This window comes from Terrapene carolina, unplaced genomic scaffold, assembly GCF_002925995.2.
Source record: "Terrapene carolina triunguis isolate 2854851 unplaced genomic scaffold, T_m_triunguis-2.0 Scaffold95, whole genome shotgun sequence".
Taxonomy (NCBI): Eukaryota; Metazoa; Chordata; order Testudines; family Emydidae; genus Terrapene; species Terrapene triunguis.
The window spans coordinates 36,359,895-36,384,149 of record NW_020664446.1 but is presented as its reverse complement, the minus strand read 5'-3'; the positions used below and the strand labels follow the sequence as shown (position 1 = coordinate 36,384,149).

Genomic DNA, 24,255 nt, shown 5'->3' with positions numbered 1-24,255 from the left:
ACATGGAAATCAGTAAAAGTTCTCTTGAAAACGGAAGATACCCCTATAAGATACATCTTACAAAAGACAGAACAAACACATTCACTATTCAAATGGTCTGTAAGATGACAGAGTAAGTCAACCTTATTCAATTAGCAAAAGAAAATATTCATTCATAAAATGACCTTTTCCACCACACACATCAAAATGTCACACAACTAATGCAAGTTCCCTGGCCCAGCCCCCTCCTTCAAAAAGACAAAAGCAAATCCCGAGTACAAAAAAAGATACATCAAAACCCAGTTTAACTGATCTAGACAAATTAGAGGATTGGGTCAAAAGAAACCTGATGAGGTTCAACAAGGACAAGTGCAGAGTCCTGCACTTAGGACAGAAGAATCCCATTCATGGTTACAGACTAGGGACCAAATGGCTAGGAAGCAGTTCTGCAGAAAAGGACCTAGGGGTTACAGTGGACGAGAAGCTGGATATGAGTCAACAGTGCGCCCTTGTTGCCAAGAAGGCTAATGGCATTTTGGGCTGTATAAGTAGGGGCATTGCCAGCAGATCAAGGGACGTGATCATTCCCCTCTATTCGGCATTGGTGAGGCCTCATCTGGAGTACTGTGTCCAGTTTTGGGCCCCACACTACAAGAAGGATGTGGAAAAATTGGAAAGAGTCCAGCAGAGGGCAACAAAAATGATTAGCGGGCTGGAACACATGACTTATGAGGAGAGGCTGAGGGAACTGGGATTGTTTAGTCTGCAGAAGAGAAGAATGAGGGGGGGATTTGATAGCTGCTTTCAACTATCTGAAAGGGGGTTCCAAAGAGGATGGATCTAGACTGTTCTCAGTGGTACCTGATGACAGAACAAGGAGTAATGGTCTCAAGTTGCAGCGGGGGAGGTTTAGGTTGGATATTAGGAAAAACTTTTTCACTAGGAGGGTGGTGAAGCACTGGAATGGGTTACCTAGGGAGGTGGTGGAATCTCCTTCCTTGGAGGTTTTTAAGGTCAGGCTTGACAAAGCCCTGGCTGGGATGATTTAGTTGGGAATTGGTCCTGCTTTGAGCAGGGGGTTGTACTAGATGACCTCGTGAAGTCCCTTCCAACCCTGATATTCTATGATTCTATGATCTAGAACGGTAGAAAAAGTATTAATTATTATTACTATTTATATTATGGTAATATCTACAAACATCAACCAAGATAGAGGCCTCACTGTGCTAGGCTCCATACAAACACTTAGTAAGAGATAGTCATTGCTCTGAAGAGTTTACAATCCAAATAGACAAGCCAGACAAGATGTAGGAGAAAGACAGACAACTGAGGGAAAGCTTAAGTACAAGACCACACATGAAGCTTGTGGCAGAGCCAGGAACTGAACCCAGATCTGCTGAGTCCCAGTTCATTGCATTAACTACAAATCTAACATGTGTGAGTGCATATATCTCTCTGTGTGCGTGCATGCATGTTTTGTTTTCCTAAATCTGGATTTAGAAAATACATATTTTGCTCTTAGTGGAAGGGAAAACACATCAGAGAGGATACTATTTCCCAGAGCTCCCTGCCTTAACCTTGAGCTTCCAAGTGGTGCAGTGATGAGCAGATATGGTTTATCACCCAACCCTTTACATACGTAAAAGACTTGTGCAAGGAGCCTTCCACATAGAATGTCTTAAAGATTTGCCAAAACTAGTCTCCTCAAAGGGTCATCATTGTGCTATATTATGTTTGGAATCCACTAAATTTAAAAATATATTTCATTGTAATTTAACTAAACCACAAAAATTATTTGCAGAAAAATATATATTTGAATGGATTTATAAACACCAACATAATTGAAGAAGATAAAGCTGTAATGGAAACACAGAAGTGAAAACCGGATACATTCATTTCAAAGAAAGATTAGATGGACAAATGAACAAACTATGTTTCTTCATGAGTAACATTTTGTTTTAGTAAACCTTTTTTTTTTTAACATCAGCAATATATACCTCGGTCACATAGAACTAGCTATCTCGTGGGGTAACAGCATAAAATATACTCCATTCAAAGGAAAAAGAACGAGGAGTACTTGTGGCACCTTAGAAACTAACAAATTTATTTGGGCATAAGCTTTCGTGGGCTAAAATGCACTTCATCAGATGCATGCAGTGGAAAATACAGTAGGAAGATATATATATATACAGAGAACATGCAATCCACTGAACATTATTGATGGAAACATTAGAACAAGCTGCAATTTTCATCTTACTATCTCAAAGATATAGTTGAAAACATTGCGCCTGTTTTTAAAAGTTAAATCCACATAATCTATTTATTTATTTTGTTCCTCTAAGGTATGTGTTGATCAGACCAATAACAATCAGTAATTTAATAATTCTTTTAATAAGCAAAGAATAGGAGCTGTAGTTTTATGGCTGTATTTTATTCCCAGTTTATACTAGCAGCTGCGGCCCTATGTCTCAAATAAAAATTCTTTTCTATTTTGGTGAGTAGTGGTTACGATTCCTGTTTTTGGTTTAGAGCACCAGCATTATTTTCCTATTCCTAGAAACATTTGCTTATTGTTGTGAATTTGAGAGTAAATGCAACTGCTTTAGATTGGGAATAACAGTTAATACTGAAATAGCAACTGTAGTGAAAAATGCCATAATCTTTTTTTTTTAATAAGAAATAGCATCACAAATGAATAAAACACACAATCACACTAATGACTACCATAACATACATATTCTGTGTTTCTAGTATGAAGAAACAGAAAGGACACTCTTTAATACAATGCTCAGATTATTGGATAGCAAAAATTAAAGTTTGTATGTATGGCCTGATTTTGAGAAATCTTGAGTACCCAAAACTCCTCATGAATCAATGGGATATGCAGATGCTCAGCACCTCTGAGTATCAGGTTTCTAATTCTTTATTTAACGGTGTTTCAATGTATTCTAGAACGTCTTCAGAAAGGTTCAGAAAGTGAAGAAGTGCATCTGAAGAAGTGAGGTTTTTTACCCACGAAAGCTTATGCCCATATAAATCCGTTAGTCGTTAAGGTGCCACCGGACTCCTTCTTGTTTTTGTGGATACAGACTAACATGGCTACCCCCTGATACTTCAGAAAGTGAGTTTTCCCCATCAGTGATAAACTGTATTTGCTAGAAAGCAGTAGTTTGAGATAATGTGCCTGCTCTTAAACCTCAGTAGGATTTTGCCATTGACTTTAGGATTTGGCCTGTTACTTTTCACACAAATACACAAAGAACATACTTTAAAAAATTTAGATCCAAAAAGATATGGTTTCAACATAGGGTGACCAGACAGCAAGTGTGAAAAATCGGGACGGGGGTGGGGGGTCGCCTATAGAAGAAAAAAACCCAAATATCGGGACTGTATAAAATAGGGACATCTGGTCACCCTATTTCAACATGAGCACAGGTATTACCGTAAGAACCTGCTTTGAGAGGCCTAAATGCAAGCCCTACATAACACAAACTTCACCAGTTTGCTGGGGCAGCCTCACTTTCACCTGAAAAGGTTTAAACAGATATGGCATCCAGCCTTCCAAGGCTGTGGCTTCAGTTCCATTGGCAGAAATGGGAATTGGTGGCCATTTTGGAGAAGGGCAAAGCTTTGTGAGATTAAAGGCATAAATCAGCAATTAATGAGAATTAAAAACTTTGACTTTCACTAGGATCTCTCCCGCTAGGTCCTGACATCCAGGCTAAATCTTGCCAATTCTTTCTGCATAAGATCTCTGAGATATGGCCTTTCTTATCCATCTATACAGCTAAAACTCTCATTTAAGCACTCATTAGCCTGTGTCTCAATTACTGCAACATCCTGCTCTCTGGCCTTGACAAATGCAATTTCCCCCCACCCATATCCACTTAGAATGCTGCTGCAAAGATCATTTTCCTACCCTGTTACTTTGGCAATATCACACCCATGGACGTCAGGTATAATAGGCCAGCAAAGGCTGAGCCTTCCCTGGTGTGGCTGCCACTGACCCGCTGCCGGACACCAGGGCTGTGGTGGCCCTGCCCCTGCTCCTTCCCCGAGGCCGCTTCTGCTGCTACTGCTGTCTGCCTGCCTGCTGCTACTTGCCCGGTCCCTCCTCCTCGGGGGCGAGGGAGTGAGGAGGGAAGACGGTGAGCCAACAGTGGGCAGAAGGGTCTGGTGGGGGAGTGAGGTGACTCCATGTGCTGGGGCTGGCCAGGAGCAGCCCGCCCCACCGTGGCTGTGCCTGGCCCAGTGCTCGGGGTAGCGGGCGGCTTGGCCTGGCACTTGGTGGGGCTGGGGGCTTGGCCCGGCCAGCAGCTCGGTGAGGGGGGCGGCGTGGCCGGGGCCGGCCCGGCAGCTCAGCCTGATGTGGCTGGGGGCGGCTGGCAGCTCAGCCGGAATGGCTGGTGGCTCAGCCCGGCACGGATGGGGGAGGAACATAAGAACATAAGAACGGCCGTACTGGGTCAGACCAAAGGTCCAGCTAGCCCAGTATCCTGTCTACCGACAGTGGACAATGCCAGGTGCCCCAGAGGGAGTGAACCTAACAGGTAATGATCAAGTGATCTCTCTCCTGCCATCCATCTCCACCCTCTGACAAACAGAGGCTAGGGACACCATTCCTTACCCATCCTGGCTAATAGCCATTAATGGACTTAATCTCCATGAATTTATCCAGTTCTCTTTTACACGCTGTTATAGTCCTAGCCTTCACAACCTCCTCAGACAAGGAGTTCCACAAGTTGACTGTGCTCTGTGTGAAGAACAACTTCCTTTTATTTGTTTTAAACCTGCTGCCCATTAATTTCATTTGGTGGCCCCTAGTTCTTGTATTATGGGAATAAGTAAATAACTTTTCCTTATCTACTTTCTCCACATCACTCATGATTTTATATACCTCTATCATATCCCCCCTGAGTCTCCTCTTTTCCAAGCTGAAAAGTGCTAGCCTCTTTAATATCTCCTCATATGGGACCCGTTCCAAACCCCTAGTCATTTTAGTTGCCCTTCTCTGAACCTTTTCTAGTGCCATTATATCTTTTTTGAGATGAGGAGAGCACATCTGTACGCAGTATTCAAGATTTGGGCGTACCATTGATTTATATAAGGGCAATAATATATTCTCAGTCTTATTCTCTATCCCCTTTTTAATGATCCCTAACATCCTGTTTGCTATTTTGACCGCCTCTGCACACTGCGTGTACGTCTTCAGAGAACTATCCACAATGACTCTAAGATCTTTTTCCTGATTCGTTGTAGCTAAATTAGCCCCCATCATATTGTATGTATAGTTGGGGTTATTTTTTCCAATGTGCATTACTTTACATTTATCCACATTAAATTTCATTTTCCATTTTGTTGCCCAATCACTTAGTTTTGTGAGATCTTTTTGAAGTTCTTCACAGTCTGCTTTGGTCCTAACTATCTTGAGCACTTTAGTATCATCTGCAAACTTTGCCACCTCACTTTTTACCCCTTTCTCCAGATCATTTATGAATAAGTTGAATAGGATTGGTCCTAGGACAGACCCTTGGGGAACTCCACTAGTTACCCCTCTCCATTCTGAGAATTTACCATTTATTCCTACCCTTTGTTCCCTGTCTTTTAACCAGTTCTCAATCCATGAAAGGACCTTCCCTTTTATCCCATGACAACTTAGTTTACGTAAGAGCCTTTGGTGAGGGACCTTGTCAAAGGTTTTCTGGAAATCTAAGTACACTATGTCCACTGGATCCCCCTTGTCCACATGTTTGTTGACCCCTTCAAAGAACTCTAATAGATTAGTAAGACACAATTTCCCTTTAAGAAACCATGTTGACTTTTGCCCAACAATTTATGTTCTTCTAGGTGTCTGACAATTTTATTCTTTACTATTGTTTCAACTAATTTGCCTGGTACTGACGTTAGACTTACCTGTCTGTAATTGCCAGGATCACCTCTAGAGCCCTTTCTAAATATTGGCGTTACATTAGCTATCTTCCAGTCATTGAGTACAGAAGCCGATTTAAAGGACAGGTTACAAACCCTAGTTAATAGTTCCGCAACTTCACATTTGAGTTCTTTCAGAACTCTTGGGTGAATGTCATCTGGTCCCGGTGACTTGTAAATGTTAAGTTTATCAATTAATTCCAAAACCTCCTCTAGTGACACTTCAATCTGTGACAGTTCCTCAGATTTGTCACCTACAAAAGCCAGTTCAGGTTTGGGAATCTCCCTAACATCCTCAGCTGTGAAGACTGAAGCAAAGAATTCGTTTAGTTTCTCCGCAATGACTTTATCATCTTTAAGCGCTCCTTTTGTATCTCGATCATCCAGGGGCCCCACTGGTTGTTTAGCAGACTTCCTGCTTCTGATGAACTTAAAAAACATTTTGTTATTACCTTTGGAGTTTTTGGCTAGCCATTCTTCAAACTCCTCTTTGGCTTTTCTTATTACATTTTTACACTTAATTTGGCAGTGTTTATGCTCCTTTCTATTTACCTCACTAGGATTTGACTTCCACTTTTTAAAAGATGCCTTTTTATCTCTCACTGCTTCCTTTACATGGTTGTTAAGCCACAGTGGCTCTTTTTTAGTTCTTTTACAGTGTTTCTTAATTTGGGGTATACATTTAAGTTGGGCCTCTATTATGGTGTCTTTAAAAAGCGTCCATGCAGCTTGCAGAGATTTCACTTTAGTCACTGTACCTTTTAATTTCTGTTTAACTAACCCCCTCATTTTTGCATAGTTCCCCTTTTTGAAATTAAATGCAACAGTGTTGGGCTGTTGAGATGTTCTTCCCTCCACAGGGATGTTAAATGTTATTATATTATGGTCACTATTTCCAAGCAGTCCTGTTATAGTTACCTCTTGGACCAGTTCCTGCGCTCCACTCAGGACTAAATCGAGAGTTGCTTCTCCCCTTGTGGGTTCCCGTACCAGCTGCTCCAAGAAGCAGTCATTTAAAGTATCAAGAAATTTTGTCTCTGCATTTTGTCCTGAGGTGACATGTTCCCAGTCAATATGGGGATAATTGAAATCCCCCACTATTATTGAGTTCTTAATTTTGATAGCCTCTCTAATTTTCCTTAGCATTTCATCATCACTATCACTAACCTGGTCAGGTGGTCGATAATAGATCCCTAATGTTATATTCTTATTAGAGCATGAAATTACTATCCATAGAGATTCTATGGAACATGTGGATTCACTTAAGATTTTTACTTCATTTGATTCTACATTTTCTTTCACATATAGTGCCACTCTGCCCCCTGCACAACCCGTTCTGTCCTTCCGATATATTTTGTATCCCGGAATGATTGTGGCATGGCTGGGGTAGGCAGGCTGGGGCTCTTCCAGTCGCGGGGCGGGCCTCAGGGCTCCTTCTGTTATGGGGGGGTTTGGGTCTCCAGCGTACGGTGGACAGGGCCTCAGACGAAAGAGGCATGGCCAGTGGGCTTGGCTCCCCAAAGCAGGGGTTCACCCACCGTCTGTGATCACACACATATGAGAGTCTGGAAGTGACTGTTGAATCCCTCCACTGGCTCACCCTTCTCTATCACATCAAACTTTAGATGCTTATTTCACTTTCAAGGACTTTCAAAGTCAATCCCCACACTATCTATCGTCTCTAATTCACTATCAAAGTTTTTATGTCCACCTCCATTTAACCCATGATGCCAGTCTCCTCTGCCTACTTGTTAAATTTTCAAACAAACGTTGTGCTTTCTCCCATGCTGCCCAACACAGTTGGGAGGCATTCCCCATAAACATCTGCAAAGTTACCTCATCAACTATCTTGAAATCCCTCCTTAACACTCTCCTTTACTGTGATGTCTACAAAAAAACTTAACAATGTTTAGTCTGGTTGGTGTGCAGAGACCACTGCCTATCACGTTGAGCAATATTGTTAGTGTTTACTTGTACACCTCCATCTGTTGTCTCTGGTCTTATAGTTGTTAGCTCCTTGAGGCAGAGGCTGTCTTTTTGTTCTGCCTTTTTTTCCTGTCTTTGTACAACACCTAGCAGAATAGGATCCTGGTCCATGACTAGTACTCCTTGGCACTACAGTAATACAAATAAATAGATAAATAATAGAAACATTCAAATATTGTCAGACTTACATTAAAAATAATGCAAGTTGGCAATACAGAAACTTTAACTAAAATTCACAACATAGGAAATTTCAGGAATGGGGAAAGTCTGTCAGGCTCAAAATGCCTGGCTAAACAAATCGAGTACCACGTCCTTCCTTGTCTACCCAGAAGAAGGGCATCTCCTCACAATTCTCCCTCCATCCACATCAAAGATTTAAATGGAAAAAACACTTCTTTTTACATGATTTCACTGGAATGTTAAAATTAAGGACAGTTTTCCTTCCTTCATTGTTTCTCTATCCTTTCATTGACTGCCAACCCCTTTTAAAAAAAATACATGGAAAATTAAAGGATGAAGTTGTATATTTTAAGGGGCATTATTTGGCAAGTTCCAAAGAAGAGCAGCATAAAAAATATGCTAATGATGTCAAAGGTGGTTAAAAATCCCTAATTTAGGAGTCTCAGATAATCTACAGAAATGACAGAGCAGCAAAAAGGAAGAGTACAACTGGATATTTTGATTCACAGGTGTTAATTGTAATAGGCTGTTACGCTGTACTCACATAGCTTATGGAATAATGATATTTGTCCAATCTGCTGAGAATTACAAAAATGTACTGCCAAGGTTCTGTACCAGTTATCAATGGTTATTAATGACTTGGCAGGCTGTTACATTGCCACATGGCATATGAGAGTCTGGAAGTGACTGTTGGGATCCTTAGTCAATAAGAGCTGAGAGCTTCTGTGAGATAACATTTTGAAGCTTTCAGGAGGAAGGGAAAGAGGGGGAACAAGGAAGATGGGTTTAATGAACACCATAATCTAGAAACACTGACACTGGATTTCTGAAAGGCGTACACTAGTGCAGAGGTTCTCAACCAGATGGTTGGGTCCCAAAATTGGGTCACCAGACTGTTTCAAGGGTCACATGGCAGCACTTCTGGCTCCTGTACCAAAGGCCTGGCTGGGCTTGACTCCCTGCAATCTCTGGGGTCCCAGAGCCACTCAGGTTTGGAGTCTGGATAGGCCAAATTTGAGTGAGTGGCACTGCAATCTCATGAGTCAGGTCACAACTCCACTTACATAAATTTGGTCCAGTGATGGAGGCAGGGGTGAACCTGAGCGGCGCTGCAACCCTGGAGTTTGCAATGCCTGGGGCGGAGAGCCAAGCCCAGCCAGCCTCACAGCACAAGAGCATGGGTCGCTCAGGCAGGTGATGCCAGAAGTGGGGGCTTGGTAAGGGAGCACCACCTCCACCGTCTGATGCATCTCAGCAGGCCACCCAGGCTGTCTGGGTTGGGGGGCACAACTAAAAAATTGGGCACACATGACCCATGTGCCTCTCCCCCCATGTCACCTCTGGTCGGGGGTGGGGCAAAATATGCTTGCTTGCCCCAGGAGTTAAAATGCCTACTTATAGTTCTGCCCCAGGGCCTCCACCCCAAGACTATTTACTGAGTTGTGACAGGCCATAAACATTTACAAATGGGTCCTGAGCCCCAAAAGGTTGAAAACCACTGTACTAGTGTATCTACACTACAGATTAGAATCCCTTGTATCTCACACTTTTGGAAAATGCTAGAATTCAGCTGCTGATATTATTTCCCATTGGGATGGTACAGAAAGAGCACAACAGAATGTATAAGCTACTATAGAGCTGTTTAAGTGCAATAGATGTTGGCCACAAAATTGCATTACATTATTTTCATGCTCCCTGCTGGACTATGTAGATGAGTCCTGCCACCTGCCTGTTGCTAGAAATAATCAATATTAAAAAAATGTCAAAAATTAATTTACCTGTGAAATACAGCAAAAATTAATTTACAGTGACTATTTCTAGTTCTACAGTATATATTGTCAACTCAGACTTAATTAGACAAGAAACTGAAAGGCAAATGTGTTGGGAAGTTTAACTATTACTGTAAAAAATATGGCTATGGTAATTTTGTGACTTGTTTTGTTTCTATTATTGTGAATGGGATAGTGTAATGGGAAATAAAGTGTATCATGTACTGGCTAGAAAAATAGGATAATGCATGTCATCACAGGACTTGCACGTCAGCATAAGTATTTCCAGTGTATCATACAAAATACTTGTTATCCAAATTCCTTCTCTGCAGCAGTATGCGTAATGAAGACTGCAACTATTCAGCATTGCTGATACAGTAAAATGTTCCCTATTGCTATTAGTTGTAACTGGATAAAATGCGAATGAAATTACACATGAACCTTAGTTTTTATTTTTGACACATTATCACTGTGGGGTAAATTTTCACAGCGTTGGATGGAGTTATTGTTGAACAATTCCAATTGAAGTCAATGGGTGGTCACATGACTAAAAATTCCAAAGAAAGCTTTGAAAAATTATCTTTAACTGCTAACTAGGTGCAAAGAAAATTTGAAAAGAAAATATGTACTGCTTGTCTATATCTATCTTTATTAAACTTATATTCACAAATACATTTCATAGAAATGTCAGTGATATCTAAACATTTATCATATATATAAATATTTGTCAGTGATTTATCTAGCGGCAGATATACTTCCAAACTATCAAATTTAAGTCTAGCTACAGCATTATTGAGTTTACTAGTAAACTGGGCCTGCAGTATCTCAGATATGTACACTTTCATTCAAAAAGCATCTGGGTATTATCCTACCTCTATAAACTGAAAATACAATACCAATTATAGCAAGATTTCAGGTTAATTTCAGAAGATCAAAGCCATTTTATATTGAATATTTTAAAATATAAAAATTGTTTAAATACCTATTGTGAATTAATTCATTTTAGTCTAAGGCAGCTAACAAACACAGCTGTTTTTGAATATATGTTTTTAAATGCATTATTGAAAAATAAGAACCTAAACCCTGGGGTAGTCGTATTTTTAGAAGTTGTTTGAGGAGGTGCATAACGAGCCCCCTTCTATTTCTCAGACCTGTTTGTTTCCAGACTTATTTGGCCCAATGTTGCCAACTCTCCAAATTTTATTGCAAGACTTGTTTTTCTTGAAACCCAAGCTCCTGGAGTCATGTGATTTTCTGAGAATTTCAGTTTTCAGTAAAAAAAATAAATTCTAGCTCTCATGGCTACAGAGAAAAGCTTGGATATATTGCTCAAGTATACCATAAAGGTTAGAAACTCAGAAGGCAAATTAAAATAACCTCAAATTTATTATTTAAAAAAGCTCATAGTTTTTAAGCTGATCTCGTGATTTTGGTGGGCCTGCCTCTGACTCATGAGTTTTGTACACTTGAGATGGGTAATAATGTTGGCCAGTTCTCTCTAGATGTCAGAAGTGCCACAAAATCTGGCTCTTTTGAGGAAAACTGGTTTGTGAATGACTGAATGTGGAAATTACAGTATGAGAAAGGTTTCCATAGAGTTTATAGAATATCATGGTTGGAAGGGACCTCAGGAGGTCATCTAGTCCAACCCCCTGCTCAAAGCAGAACCAATCCTCAACTAAATCCCCAAATGCCCCCCTCAAGGATTGAACTCACAACCCTGGGTTTAGCAGGCCAATGCTCAAACCACTGAGCTATTCCGCCCCCATTTTAAGAATGGGAGATTTAGCTGTATGGTGCCCACTAGCATTAATAGGAGTCATGCAACTAAATCCCTGCATGTTATACTGTACATCTAACCCTATAAAAAGTTTCTACATTGCCTTTCCTATGTACCTTTGGAACACCATTGAAGAAATGGAGTATTACACTTTTATACTCTTATTTAATATTAACATAGAATCATAGGACTGGAAGGGACCTCGAGAGGTCATCTAGTCCAGTCCCCTGCACTCATGGCTGGACTAAATATTATATGGTAGACGTATAACATGTATGGTGGACTGTTATTTACATCTTTAAGTTTCCTCCAAGCATAGTTATAACCCTCAAACAAAACACTTCATTAAAAACAGTCTAGGTTGCTCAAGTGCGCACACCACCACTTTACAGGAAACCATCTGTTATGTGTTCACCCAAAACATGAAACATATCACAAGGTGGGAAATTTTAAAAATAAGAAAAGCTTATCAGACCCAAATTGAGGTCTATATTCAGACATTTAAGTACAAAACTGGGATTTTATTACCAATTTAAGGCCAAATTCCAATGCAACCAAAGTTCACTACAGACTGGCTACCAGTGCCTCCAGGATAATGACTGAGCAAGATTGCTTAGATTTCAGCTCTATCTTCTAGCTGCAAGACCCCAATAATCTATTCCAGAATCCCTATCTGCAGTGAATCACAGTTAAACAGCTATATAATTTGTAGTACTTACCCCTGAAGTGCTTTTTCTCCAAACCAATCTCCTTTCCCTAAAGTGCGGAGAAAGATTGGCTCTTCGCTAGGTGAATCTTCACGAGTAACATTTACCTGTGGAAAAGAAAAAAAAACAACAATGTTTTATGAATAAAGTCTACTAATTTGGGAATGTATGAATCATCTTACGGCATTTTCAATTAATGCCCTGATTGGTTCCTATCTGGTTAACTTGATAATGCCTGTATCCTGACCTTCCTTAGAGCCTTGCCAATCACCATTTTAACTCGGTGTAATCAAGCATACTACTATGGCCAGTTCCCCATACAAGCCTCTTAGGCCATTCATGGAAATGTATAATTACTTTTTATTGGGGTATGTATCGTTCTTGAAAATACTAATATGAATCGTGTCCTCTCATTTATTTCAGCATTTGAGGCCCCAATCCTGCAATTGACTGTGTGAGCGCAGGGGTCTGTTTGTATGGAGTCAACTGTAGAACTGGAGGTCAAATCTCCTTACAAGATGGACTTACTATGTGGGCTTCTTTTTACAGAGTTTTAGGTTATTTTGTTCTGCAACATTCATTAACCAGGAAAAAAGTCTACAAGCTGAAATGAAGAGAGAATATTACAGAATGAAGACCCTCCTTCTTTCAATCACTGAATGCAATGAAAGGACATGGTTATGGACCCCAAATGCTAGCTGGAGCAGAAATAAAGAACTTCCATGTATGTTTGATTAAAAAAATGAAAATAAAAAGCAATATAATAAAATTAAAAACTGCAAATGTGGCTTAACAGCCTTTAACCACCTTTGCCTATTTAATGAATGAAAAATGGCAGTCTGCAGCTGTGCCTTGACATTTTTTTCTTTTGGCTGTGTAAAAGAAAAGGAGGTTTTGCAGATGAAAAGTTGATTTCCAGCCCATCTGAAAAATGATGCGTAGTGTGAGCCTGCTGTAGGCACAGATTTAAAACAAATATGGGCAAAACACAATGGTTGGAAGTATTCACATCCATTGGAGATGGAGTTCCAGCACTAGAGGACCTAATTCTTTCAATTTTTTCTTCTAACATCTTCTAATTGCTCTTCTGAAGACCATTCTACTTTGCATTAAGGTAATAAGAAACCTGGTTTCCTGTAGCTTGTTGTCTCTCCATGATAAATTGGTAAACTCCTAGCAACCACTGCAAGGCGAATCCTTCCTGGATATACCACTAGTATTAAGGATGATACAGAGCACTCCATTAGTCCACCAAAAATTCAGAAGCCCCTTGAAAAGGTGATGGGTAGATCTGGGATGTATATGACCCTCATATGAGAGGCAATTCTTTTCTTTGAACCTAGACTTAACTAAGTTCAACTCTGAATGTTTTAAAATGGGCAGATTGAAAGGATGCTGGCCTAAGTGCAACATCCAGTGCAATAAATTTAGCAGGCAGAGGAAAATGGCAACATTTCACCCTTAGATCAAATTTGCAAATCCCACTTTCATTGTGTGAAAATCTCAGGTTTTGCATATGCAAATTCACAAAGCATTTGGGGATTTCAAACAGTTTAATTTAGTTCTGACTTGTGGGATATGGAAAGCTTCTAGTTTAATTTTGTTGTGAAAACCTAAAAAAATCATTTCCTCTACCTTCTACTGTCTCTTGTTATGGATGCTCAACACAGTCGTTTTGAGTCATTAATGAGCAGCCTACAATAAACTTTTGCAGTGAGTCATCAAAGATCAGATGAGGATAGGGAAAGTGTAACAGACTGGATAAAACTGTTTGTAGCAGATGGAAAAAAAACTGAGTAAGTAAAAAAAGTCTCAATACGTTTTAATCTGTTTCTCTGTGATCCTCTGTGTGGCCTAGAAAAGAAATGCCAAGGGATTACAGGGCTGCCACACAGTTTAAAGTGATGATACACATTAATCACCAGATAATATGGCACCAATAATGCATCTGTTAAATTTGTGACATTGATTTTTACAGGAAAAATGGCATGCTACAGCACAGCATGGCACACAATCTCACTCTACTGACTGAGCACTAAACAGTGCCAGACTATCAGCATGTGGTGAGCAGAAAAGTGCAAACTATTGATAGTAAACAATTTATTCACCTTGCAGGATCCTAGCGGCGGGGCTCCAGCCTGAGCCCGGACATCTACACTGCAATTAAACAGCCCCTTAGCCCAAGCCCTGCGAACCAGAGTCAGCTAGCAGGTTTCTAATTGCAGTATAGATATACCCTGAGAGACCAAAGGAGTAATTTGTGAGAGGAGATAGGCTGGCAGGATTAAGGAATTTTTAGGACCTTTCTTGTTCAGTTCTGCCAGGTTTTGCCCAAGATATCACTGCTGGACACACTGAGCTATATGAATACCAGAAACTGGAAACAGCTTTACAACTAATGGTTCTCTGATAATATTCAAACCAATTAATTGCATGCAGCATGTACAAGCCCAGGCACGTGGGCTGCAGTCAGATCCTTGTTTGGTTTATTTAACTGTCTGACCCAGGGTTCAATTTGGGATGTTGCGTGGCCCCATTTGTGAAAGGCACGGCCATATACTACAATCCATCGTATTTAACTGGTTTAGTGCCAGGGTTCTGGCACCGAGTTCTGGGAACTCAGGCCCATGCTGTGTTGTCATGGCACTGTTCCCATGTACAGCAGAGATTTCATATACTTGCCAAAGGCATTTATTTATTAAATTTACTGATCTCCAGTTTCTGCCATCCATCACCTTTCACCACAGTCCTCCCTGGAAATCTGTAGTAGTGGGGTGGATGTGCACACTTCTAGTTAAAAAGGGCACAGTGGGAATTCCTGTAACAGCCTCCATCTCAAGTCTCTGGTCAAGGACCTGAGGCAAATTTCAACAAGCATTGTTTTATTTCAACTGCCTTGGCGGCCACAGAGTCAACATGGGAATAAGCAATAAAGGGAAAAGGGAGTCTGCCAAACAAACATTTAGACCCAATGTAGATATCACTGTACCACCATAACAGTCTGGCGTTGCTGTTAGTGGCAGACCTTGACAATTGGCTGCACAGAAATATCAGTCTGTTTTGCACACTGACTGGTAAATCTGTCAATCAGGGACCTAAGAACTCTTCCGAGTACAGAGGATGGGGTGCAGCCTGTTTCGAGTACAGGATGATACAGATTAGGCCACTGTGTCTGGAGAGGAATGTTCATGTGGGGATCATTTGTGTCATGGTTTTCCTTCTTCATAGAGGTAAGGAAAAGATTATGATGGGATCAGTTACTCCTGATCAGAAGAAGCTGGAAAAGCTTGAGGGTATCATGAGAGATATGGTGGAGGGGGGTGAGTGGGCAGCGGGGGGGGGAGGGGTGGATAGGAGAAGGAGGTGGGGGATAACATGAAGGAACTTTCTGAGGCCTCATAATAAATGCATACCCCATAATATACTACATTTAGAAAACCTGCCAATGATTGACTTATTCACATAGAAAATACGCACAGCTTTTTTTCCTTCTAGGGAACATTTGACTTCAGCTGTTTGATAAATATTGGTTACAGAGACAGAGAGAGAGTGAGCAAGACAGAGTACTAGCTTCAGTACTTGTGAGCTGGCAATGTCACACGCTCTCTCAGAAGACATCCCTGCATGTGTGGCAGTCACGTCAGAACTAACTAAACAACTCTCTCTTTCCTTCCCCAATATCTGGGCTTTTTGTGTTGCCTTTCATAATAAATTGCCTGTATTAACCTGTGGCTTTTCGCAAATATAAGAACTGTAAATAGAAGGTTGGATTGACCCAACCAATTTATCTGTCCTCTATTGTTTAGTTTTATCTGTTTTTCAGTATGTATTCTCTGCAGCGGGAAATTGCAGTGTATTCCCTTGAACATCTGCATCCTGCTGTGGTAAGAAGCAATGTGTTTGCCTAGCTTAACACCAAATAAAATGGAATTTTCAACTGGCAAAAAAGGACTGTCTAAAGCTATTAAGATTGTGAAGGAAAACAAAGAGGTTTAAGGTTTCAGAGTGGTAGCCGTGTTAGTCTGTATCAGCAAAAAGAACAAGGAGTACTTGTGGCACCTTAGAGACTAACAAATTTATTTGAGCATAAGCTTTCGTGGGCTAAACCCCACTTCATCGGATGCATGCATCCGATAGAGGTTTAAAGCATTTTCCCCCTTGTAGCTTGCTGAGTAGAGGCTAAGGCATCAAAGCAGGCACCACATTTAGTAAATGCTCAATAGAAATATGGTACAATATATTTTATTTTAGTTCAAAAAGACAGCTAGCAGTTCTGTGGGTCCCAATGATTTAAATCTTAACAAAAAAATAAGTGTTCAGTCAGTGTTTATTGGTTCTGTCTATCTATGATGTATACATATAGGTGCTATAGCAATACAAATAATAAATAATAATTATATTTAGAGCAAGGGATAAAATATGTATTTCTGGATCAAATCTAGCCCAACTTCACACTGACTAAATGTAACTCAATAGCAGTTGTTATGTCTCATTCTTAGAAGGCATCTATCCATGTTACAAGACCTACCAACATAACTGGCACCCATGTTGGCAGTCTTAGGTTATGTCTATACTAGAAATGCTGTAAAGAAAGTCTTGATCTTGCTAGTCATGTAACCAAGGTGGCTTAACAACTGTTTTCATGAACCAAAAAGTGTTCATTGTGAGTATGTGTAAAACAGTGTGTGAGATCTGCCTTTGGGGGGTGTGTGTGGATTTTTTACTTATGGTTATTCTCCCCAACTGTGCCAAGACATTTAATTAAATGTGAAATGTTGTAACCTTTGGGGCCCTGCAAGAAAAGGATTGATTTACACTGCATTCCCAGAGTTACACCATCATTGTACATGACATTTGCTTTGAAAGGGGTGACAACAACTTACCTTTCCTTTGCTGATTATAAAGAAAGTGTCCCCTCGAGCCCCTTGCCTGATAATGTACTCTCCATTTTCATAGTGTGTCTGTGGAAAAATTAACAAGAACAAAAGAAATCAGACTGTCACTCAGTTTGCAGTCCAGCAGTTTCACAAGATAACTCTTAGGGAGGCAGTAAGCCTGAGTGAGTTTTATCCAAGCCTGACATCTGTCATGAATTAAGAATTACCCTATGTCAAGAAATATAACAGTGAAAAAGAAATCATTTTGTCTTGCCCATTTTTCTTATTATTTTGTTAGTGCCAGTTTTTGTCAGGGTGCCTTATCCTCAGGTCCTCAATCCATGTATCCTAATTGAACAAGACACTGGACTTTTTCAGCAGAGCATCCAGTACAAACCAAAACTATGGTAATAAACTGCTTGTAACAGTGGTCCTTTTCCAAATATTTTTATTTGTGTTTGTGGTGCTCATCTTATTTTATACTCTTGTTATCAATAGCTTTATTTCGCAGTTATTTTTACTTAAAATCAGTTTTATTATTTATTAGTCTGGATTTGTTGACCCTGGTTTATAGAAAAAATCACTGCTAATATTCTGTCCTATCCAGTCGGAGTGAGTGTCAAAACATGGGCTAGATGAAATTCCTTGTATTATACCAATCAATGTAATAATACCAGGGGAGAATTTAGACCAATAAATAAAATCCAATATGTTCCAAGTTAAGTCCCTAAATCCATATTTAGACTTCTAAATAACTGGTATGATTTTCAGAGGTGTTGGGTGACAGTAGCACCAATTGACTGCAGATCAATAACAGGCAAATGCAGAGGTTTGTCAAGTTACAGTATCCCACCTAAAATTTTGACCTAGATTTCTAACAGGTTAAATAAATGGTGGTGGCCTTATCAGGCTTTTGTGGTGAATGCAGTACTGACTGCTGTATTCAGACCTCTTGTGCTCCCCCAGATTGCAATATGAACCTTTAAAACAAGTAAGGTCTAGTGAATGTGTTATTTGAAGACTGCAGCAAGTCCCAGCAAAGACTGCCAGATCTGCTGTGTTCTCAAAGTAGTATATCAGCAGAAGTTTAGGCGGAAAAGACCTTGACTCAAGATGAAGGAATTTATTTGAAGTAATTTCAACCTTCAGAATGGGCTGATGTTTGGAACTATCCTTATTTTTTCCAAATCAGTTTGTTGATCTATCATTTTCACCCTCAGTCTTTTGGTCTCCCTTGAACTCAGGTAACAACACTCTACCATGAAAACGGATATTTTAGGATTCATGTAAAATACTGAATATAGCTGGAAAAAAAATCTTTGTTGTAGAAGCACTTGATTTAGGAGCTAGTAAATATAAAGTGAAATAGCTCTGTGGTAGTAGAGACAAGTATTTGTGTCTAATTAAACAATAACTCAATTGACAAAGATATTTTATTCCTAAAAAGCAATTAGTTTGAGTCTGCAGCGGTATGTACAATGTTTGCATTGATTGATCATGACAAAAATGTTAGAGAAAACTGAAAATTTTAGCATCAGAAGGTAACTCCAGTTTCTAAATATCCGTTACAATCTAAAGAAAAAATATAATCAAAGGGACATTACTTTCTGCTGAGTTACCAATGCTGAATAATTCTCATGACTCTTCAGGAAGGGAAAGTCCATGGAACCATGACTCTGGATGCTGCTCAGAAGGCCCTGGCTTCTGATGAGTCTCTCGTGAGCAGGGCCGGTTCTGGCTTTTTTGCCGCCCCAGGCAAAAAAGCCTCCGGCCAGAGCCGGGGGGGGGGAGGGGGAGCGGCCGGAGGGGAGGGTGGCCGGAGCGCCGGGGGCAGGGCCGCGAGCCCCGGCGGGGGCTCGGCTCTCCCCCCACCCCGGCGGCCAGAGCGCCGGGGGCAGGGCGGCGAGAGGGTGGCGAGCCCCGGCTGGGGCTCGGCTATCCCCGCGGTGGCCAGAGCGCCGCGCCGCCCCCCCTCCAGGTGCCGCCCCAAGCACCAGCTTGGGTGCCTGGTGCCGGCCCTGCTCGTGAGCCTCTGGATTTGGGAGCTGAACTCCCTTCTTGCTCCCCCATATGGTAAAGTTGGAAGAGCAACAATGTTCTAGTGGAATCCATGAAACTCTGCAAGAACAAACTCAGGCACTCTCGGTCCCTGACACAGGAATGACTTGAAATGGAGATTTTGAGTTCATAAAGTTTTGCATGAACAACCTGAAACCCTTGAAGGGGCCAATTTTAGTAAGTGCTGAGCACTATTCTCTGAAAATCTAACCCCTTCATGGTTCCTCAAGGCAGGCACCCAAAAATTGAGGAATATCACTAGTCACTGAAAATGTTGGGCAGAAAGTTTCCAGAACTTCTGGTTGGGAAGCTAATCATCACAATGCAACTGGTGCACTGGATCCCTGTTAAATCTATTAACAGAAAGACTTAAACAAAAGCACCAAGAGAGATGTGACTTTTCCTTAGCCTTTGAAATTGAAAGGTGGTGGTGAAAGGTGATTGGGATGAACAATCACAGGACATCTAAACATGTAAGCAGATTGATTTTTTCTAAAAAAGCTTTTTACTTGCCTCAAAGAAATATCTCTCTGCTGAGCAATGCTCAGGTGACATTCTAGTAGCACAGAGGGTACTGAACAATTGCATTTAATCCTAATGTTTCCTATTTATTGTGATCCTCCTATCTGCCTTTAATCCTTCAACTGTCTATTGATCATATACCTTCAAACTCCTATGCTCCCTCTCTTATCTCCTTATTGTCAACAAATCTCACTGTTTTTATGCTCTCTGTCATCTGTCCAATCTCTTCTTGCCATTCTGAGTGCATCATAGAAGTCTGACAAACACCTTAAACTCAATGTGACAAAAGCTAAACTTAAACTTTCCTCACAAGCTCTTTTGTTTCACTCCTTTTTAATAAACAAAATAAATAATAATATATTATTATTAATAATAATGATGCCTAGCTGTTACATAGTGTTTTCATCCATAAATTTCAAAATGCCCCACAAAAGAGGTCAGTATCATTACTCCCATTTTACAGATGGGGGAAACAAAGGCACAGAACAGTGAAGTGAATTATCCAAGGTCACCCAGGAGGCCAGTGGCAGAGCTGGACATAGAACCCAGAACTTCTGAGTCCTAATCCTCTATTAACTCTATTCACTAGGACACACTGCTTCTGCATCAACCTCCCCATTATCAAGACTCACAAGCTAGATGTCATATTTGACTCCTCCCAATTAATTACCCCCACATTCAGGCTTTCACCAAATCCTGTCTCTTCAGGCTCTCTAAAATCTCCCTTTCTTTCTCTCCCATCTGCTGAAACATAACTGTCTCTTGCCTTCTTTACTATATCATCTTTCTTTGCAACCTTCGAAGCATTTCAGTCTCTAGGCCACTGTAGCTCTTGCTCTCTGCATCCTGATCATTGACTCCTCACTGAATTCCATCATTCACTGGCCTCCTATATCTTTCCACATCAGTTTCAATCTTGTTGTTTACAACCTTATGCTTCTACATAGCATTCATGCTGCTTAATCTCATCCCATGTTTCTATCTGCAAGCTCTCTCCAGACCTATGCTCTCCCTATAATTTCTTTTGTCTTCTCTCACTCTTGACTCCATGTCTTTTTCACACTATACTATACAAGAATCCGCTAACTCTTTCTCAGAATTTCCCACTTTCTATCAATAATCAACTCATTCTCATTCTTCATCTTTTTAATTTTACTGTTTCCATTTATTTAGACTGTATGCTCCTTGGTGCAAGAATCTCTGCGAAGTGCCAAGCTCCCCTATAATGCTATATAAAGAATAGAACAAATAATGATCTTTCTAGCCCTTTTTATTTGTGAGGCAAGTTAAAGATGGTAATATTTGCTCACATGTATATGGGAGTATTATTCAACATGACTTGAATTAACCAACAAAACACTTTTTATAGCTGGTTCATATGTGTTATCATTACCATTCGCGTTTCAGTTTCATCTACAGTAAACCAACCCACAGACAGTATAGAAATAATATTTTGAATGAAAAAGTATGAAAATAAAGTTCTGAAAGTTTTAATGGTAACACATGTAGAAGCAATGAAGTCTGAATTAAAACTGAACTAAAAAAGAGGAAGGAGAACAAGCAGGTTTAATGAGGTTTAATGTCACGTCCTAGTCACCAGCTAAGCAGGTAAGAGACGTAGCCACCTGACATTTCTGCTAGGATTGTTCTTTGTCTACACTTGCACTAAAGGACCTAATTTGTAAGGAGTTTTCTCTAGTAAAATTTTTAGAGACAGTCTATTTGGAAAGGGTGCCTTTAAAAATAAACAAACATTCAGCATTTATAGAATTCTCTCTTATCTCAAAGCCCATTACACGCATTAAGTAAACAATCCCCAAAACACCAGTATGAGGTATGTAAATAAGTATTATTATCAACATTTTATGGTTTGAAAATTGAAGCATAATGGTTATCTGATTGTCCAAGACCACAAAGAGAATCACCACCAGTCAGGATTAGAACTCCAAAGTTTTTGATTTCCAGACCCTGCCTTACTCCAGAAAAGAGTACTCTGCACTTAGACAAGAAAATTGGATCACACAGTAGCAGTATATCAACAATTGTATTTTTCAGAGGGCACACCCAAGGTGGTGAAGAGAGCTAATTCCCCCTCTTGTGTATATTTTTATGAAATCTGAGTGTTACTTAGGAGATTAAGGTATATCTCCTAGGAGGGAGAAGACTCCAAGACACACATTGATCAGAAAATGAATTTTAAAATGTTATTAAAGCAGGACATAGGAAGTAAATACATAAAAACTGTTTTTAACAACATGGGCCAATTTCTGCAAACCCTTAGTCATGCAAATAACCTTTAATCCTGAAGTAGTCCCAGTGACAAATGGAACTACTTGTGAGATCAAGCGTTACTTGTATGACTAAGAGTTTGGAGGATCAAGTCCAGGATTTATGTATTTTCCCACATTATTTCTATGAGGCCAAACTATAGAGAGTATATGCATTCACTCAACACTTCTCCCACTCAATGTGTGAACACTCGCTCTCCACCTCCAGCTTTGTATGTTCCTGTCGCTTCCTAACTCTAAGGAATCCAGTGTCACAGAGTGCTCTATAGAGAGTCTAGGGAAAGAGGCCATAGTGCTCTGGAGGCAGATGATATCCCTTCTTTCCACACAGAGAAAGTTAATTGGATTACGCGTGATGCACTACTTCTGGAAGCTAGGTAGGAGGGAGTCAGCACTGGAATCCAGTTTAGCCAGGGAGCAGGAGAAATTAGGAATGTAGGCTGTTAAGGTAGGATCTCTGGAGAACAGTACAGCAGCCAAGGCCATAGACGCCGACTTCCACTGTTCCCGGTGGGTGCTCGACCCCACTCCCGCCCTTGGCCCCGGCCCTGCACCGCCCTCGCCCCGCCCCCATTTGACCCCCTTCCCCCAAGTCCCCGCCCCGCCTCTTCTCCGCCTCCTCCCCTGAGCGCGCTGCATCCCTGCTCATTCCCCGTCCCTCCTGGAAAGTCCTAAGCACCACCAAACAGCTGTTTGGTGGCGGGAAGTGCTGGGAGGTAGGCCGAGGAGCAGGGATGCAGCGTGGTCGGGGAGGGATGAGGTAAGGTGGGGTGAGGTTGAGGGGAGCTTGGCTGCCAGTGGGTGCAGAGCACTCACTGATTTTTCCCCGTGGGTGCTCCAGCTCCGGAGCACTCATGGAGTCAGCACCTATGACCAAGGCCCAGATAGCTGGGGAGATGAGCCACTGAAGTTAGCTACAAGCTTCCCCTTCCCTAGCTGGGCAACCTAGACAATCATGTGATGGTTGAGGCCCATGGAGACAAGTCATCTGAAGAAAACAGCAAAAAGTTGAAATTAGTCATTGCTGAAAATAATAATGGACTAATTTTACATACCAAGAACCACAAATGTGTGTTTTTGTAAGCATGGGACAATAGAGATGAAGGTTATCTCATGGAGATAGAATAAATTAACACTGCTACATAACTTAGTGTGTTTTGCCACAGAAATTGGTCTGATGGTTCAGTGGAATACCTGGGGCCGGCAGTACACGAGTGGTAGAATTTAGCCCAACACAGAAGAAGTTAAAGCAGAAGTGTGATTATCCCAGTGGACAGTAGAAGAGTTATATTAAAGTAATTGTGGCTCTTAAAGATGTTGTGCACATGTAGACCCTGCTCTTTGAGCTCCTGCATCCCAAGCACAGGAGATCAGAGTCTTTTAATCAGCAGTGTCCATTGAGGCCATAGCCATTACATACTCTCACACTACCTCTCCCAAGGATATAAAGGGTAGAGCAACCTCAACTGCCAAGTTCCTTCAACACCAAGAATCCTTGTCTGAAGCCTCTGAAATAAGTGAAGTTTTGAAGAAGGAACAGGAGTTTCTTCCCTTAAGAGATACTCTTCTCATGGGCTTTTCCATCAGGAACAGTTTTAAACGTGCCTTGCTGGCTTTCTCTGTGTGTTTTGAAAAATATTTACAAACTGTACACAGGGGGGGAGGGATATGACCCTCCCCTAGGCAAAAAAATACACCTGATGTGTCCATCATTCAAGGGGATAGTCATGTCACATGATGCGCAAGTTTTAAAACCTGGACATTTTGATTCACTCCCTAGGGTTGATTGCCCCAGTACTGGGGCAGCTAGCTAACAGAAGCCTAACACTACCTTTATGCATTTGTGTGTGTGTGTATGTGTGCGCACGTATGCTCATGCAGCAACAGGGTAGAAAAAAATATAAGAAATAAAAGAAAGTAAGTACAGTAACTACACTAACAACTATATAATGAGAGTCTACAGTAGCTAAGAGGACACTGAGGCTGTTCAGTCTCACTGTCCCAGGTGGTAAAAAGGAACTGAATGGTGACAGTTATGGTCGCTCTGCCCTTTATGCCATTGGAAGTGGTAGCGTGAGTCACGCAAAATGCAATCTTAATCCTAATGGACACTGCTGGTTAAAAAGTTCTGATCTCCTGAGCATGGGATGCATGCATACCAAGAATGAGATCCATGTGTAC

The 24,255-nt window shown here is 40.9% G+C and overlaps 1 protein-coding gene across 2 annotated transcripts in view; it reads right to left on the bottom strand.

The window, feature by feature from the left end:
* PRKG1 (protein kinase cGMP-dependent 1) overlaps positions 1-24,255 on the bottom strand; it is an 893,233-nt gene that overhangs the window by 163,066 nt on the left and 705,912 nt on the right. For both annotated transcript variants that reach the window (XM_026650906.2, XM_026650905.2), the window contains exons 6-7: positions 17,213-17,290; positions 12,342-12,436 (exon numbers count right to left, since the gene is read on the bottom strand). In XM_026650906.2, coding sequence (XP_026506691.1) covers positions 12,342-12,436; positions 17,213-17,290 — 173 coding nt within the window. The remainder of the gene's footprint in view (positions 1-12,341; positions 12,437-17,212; positions 17,291-24,255) is intronic.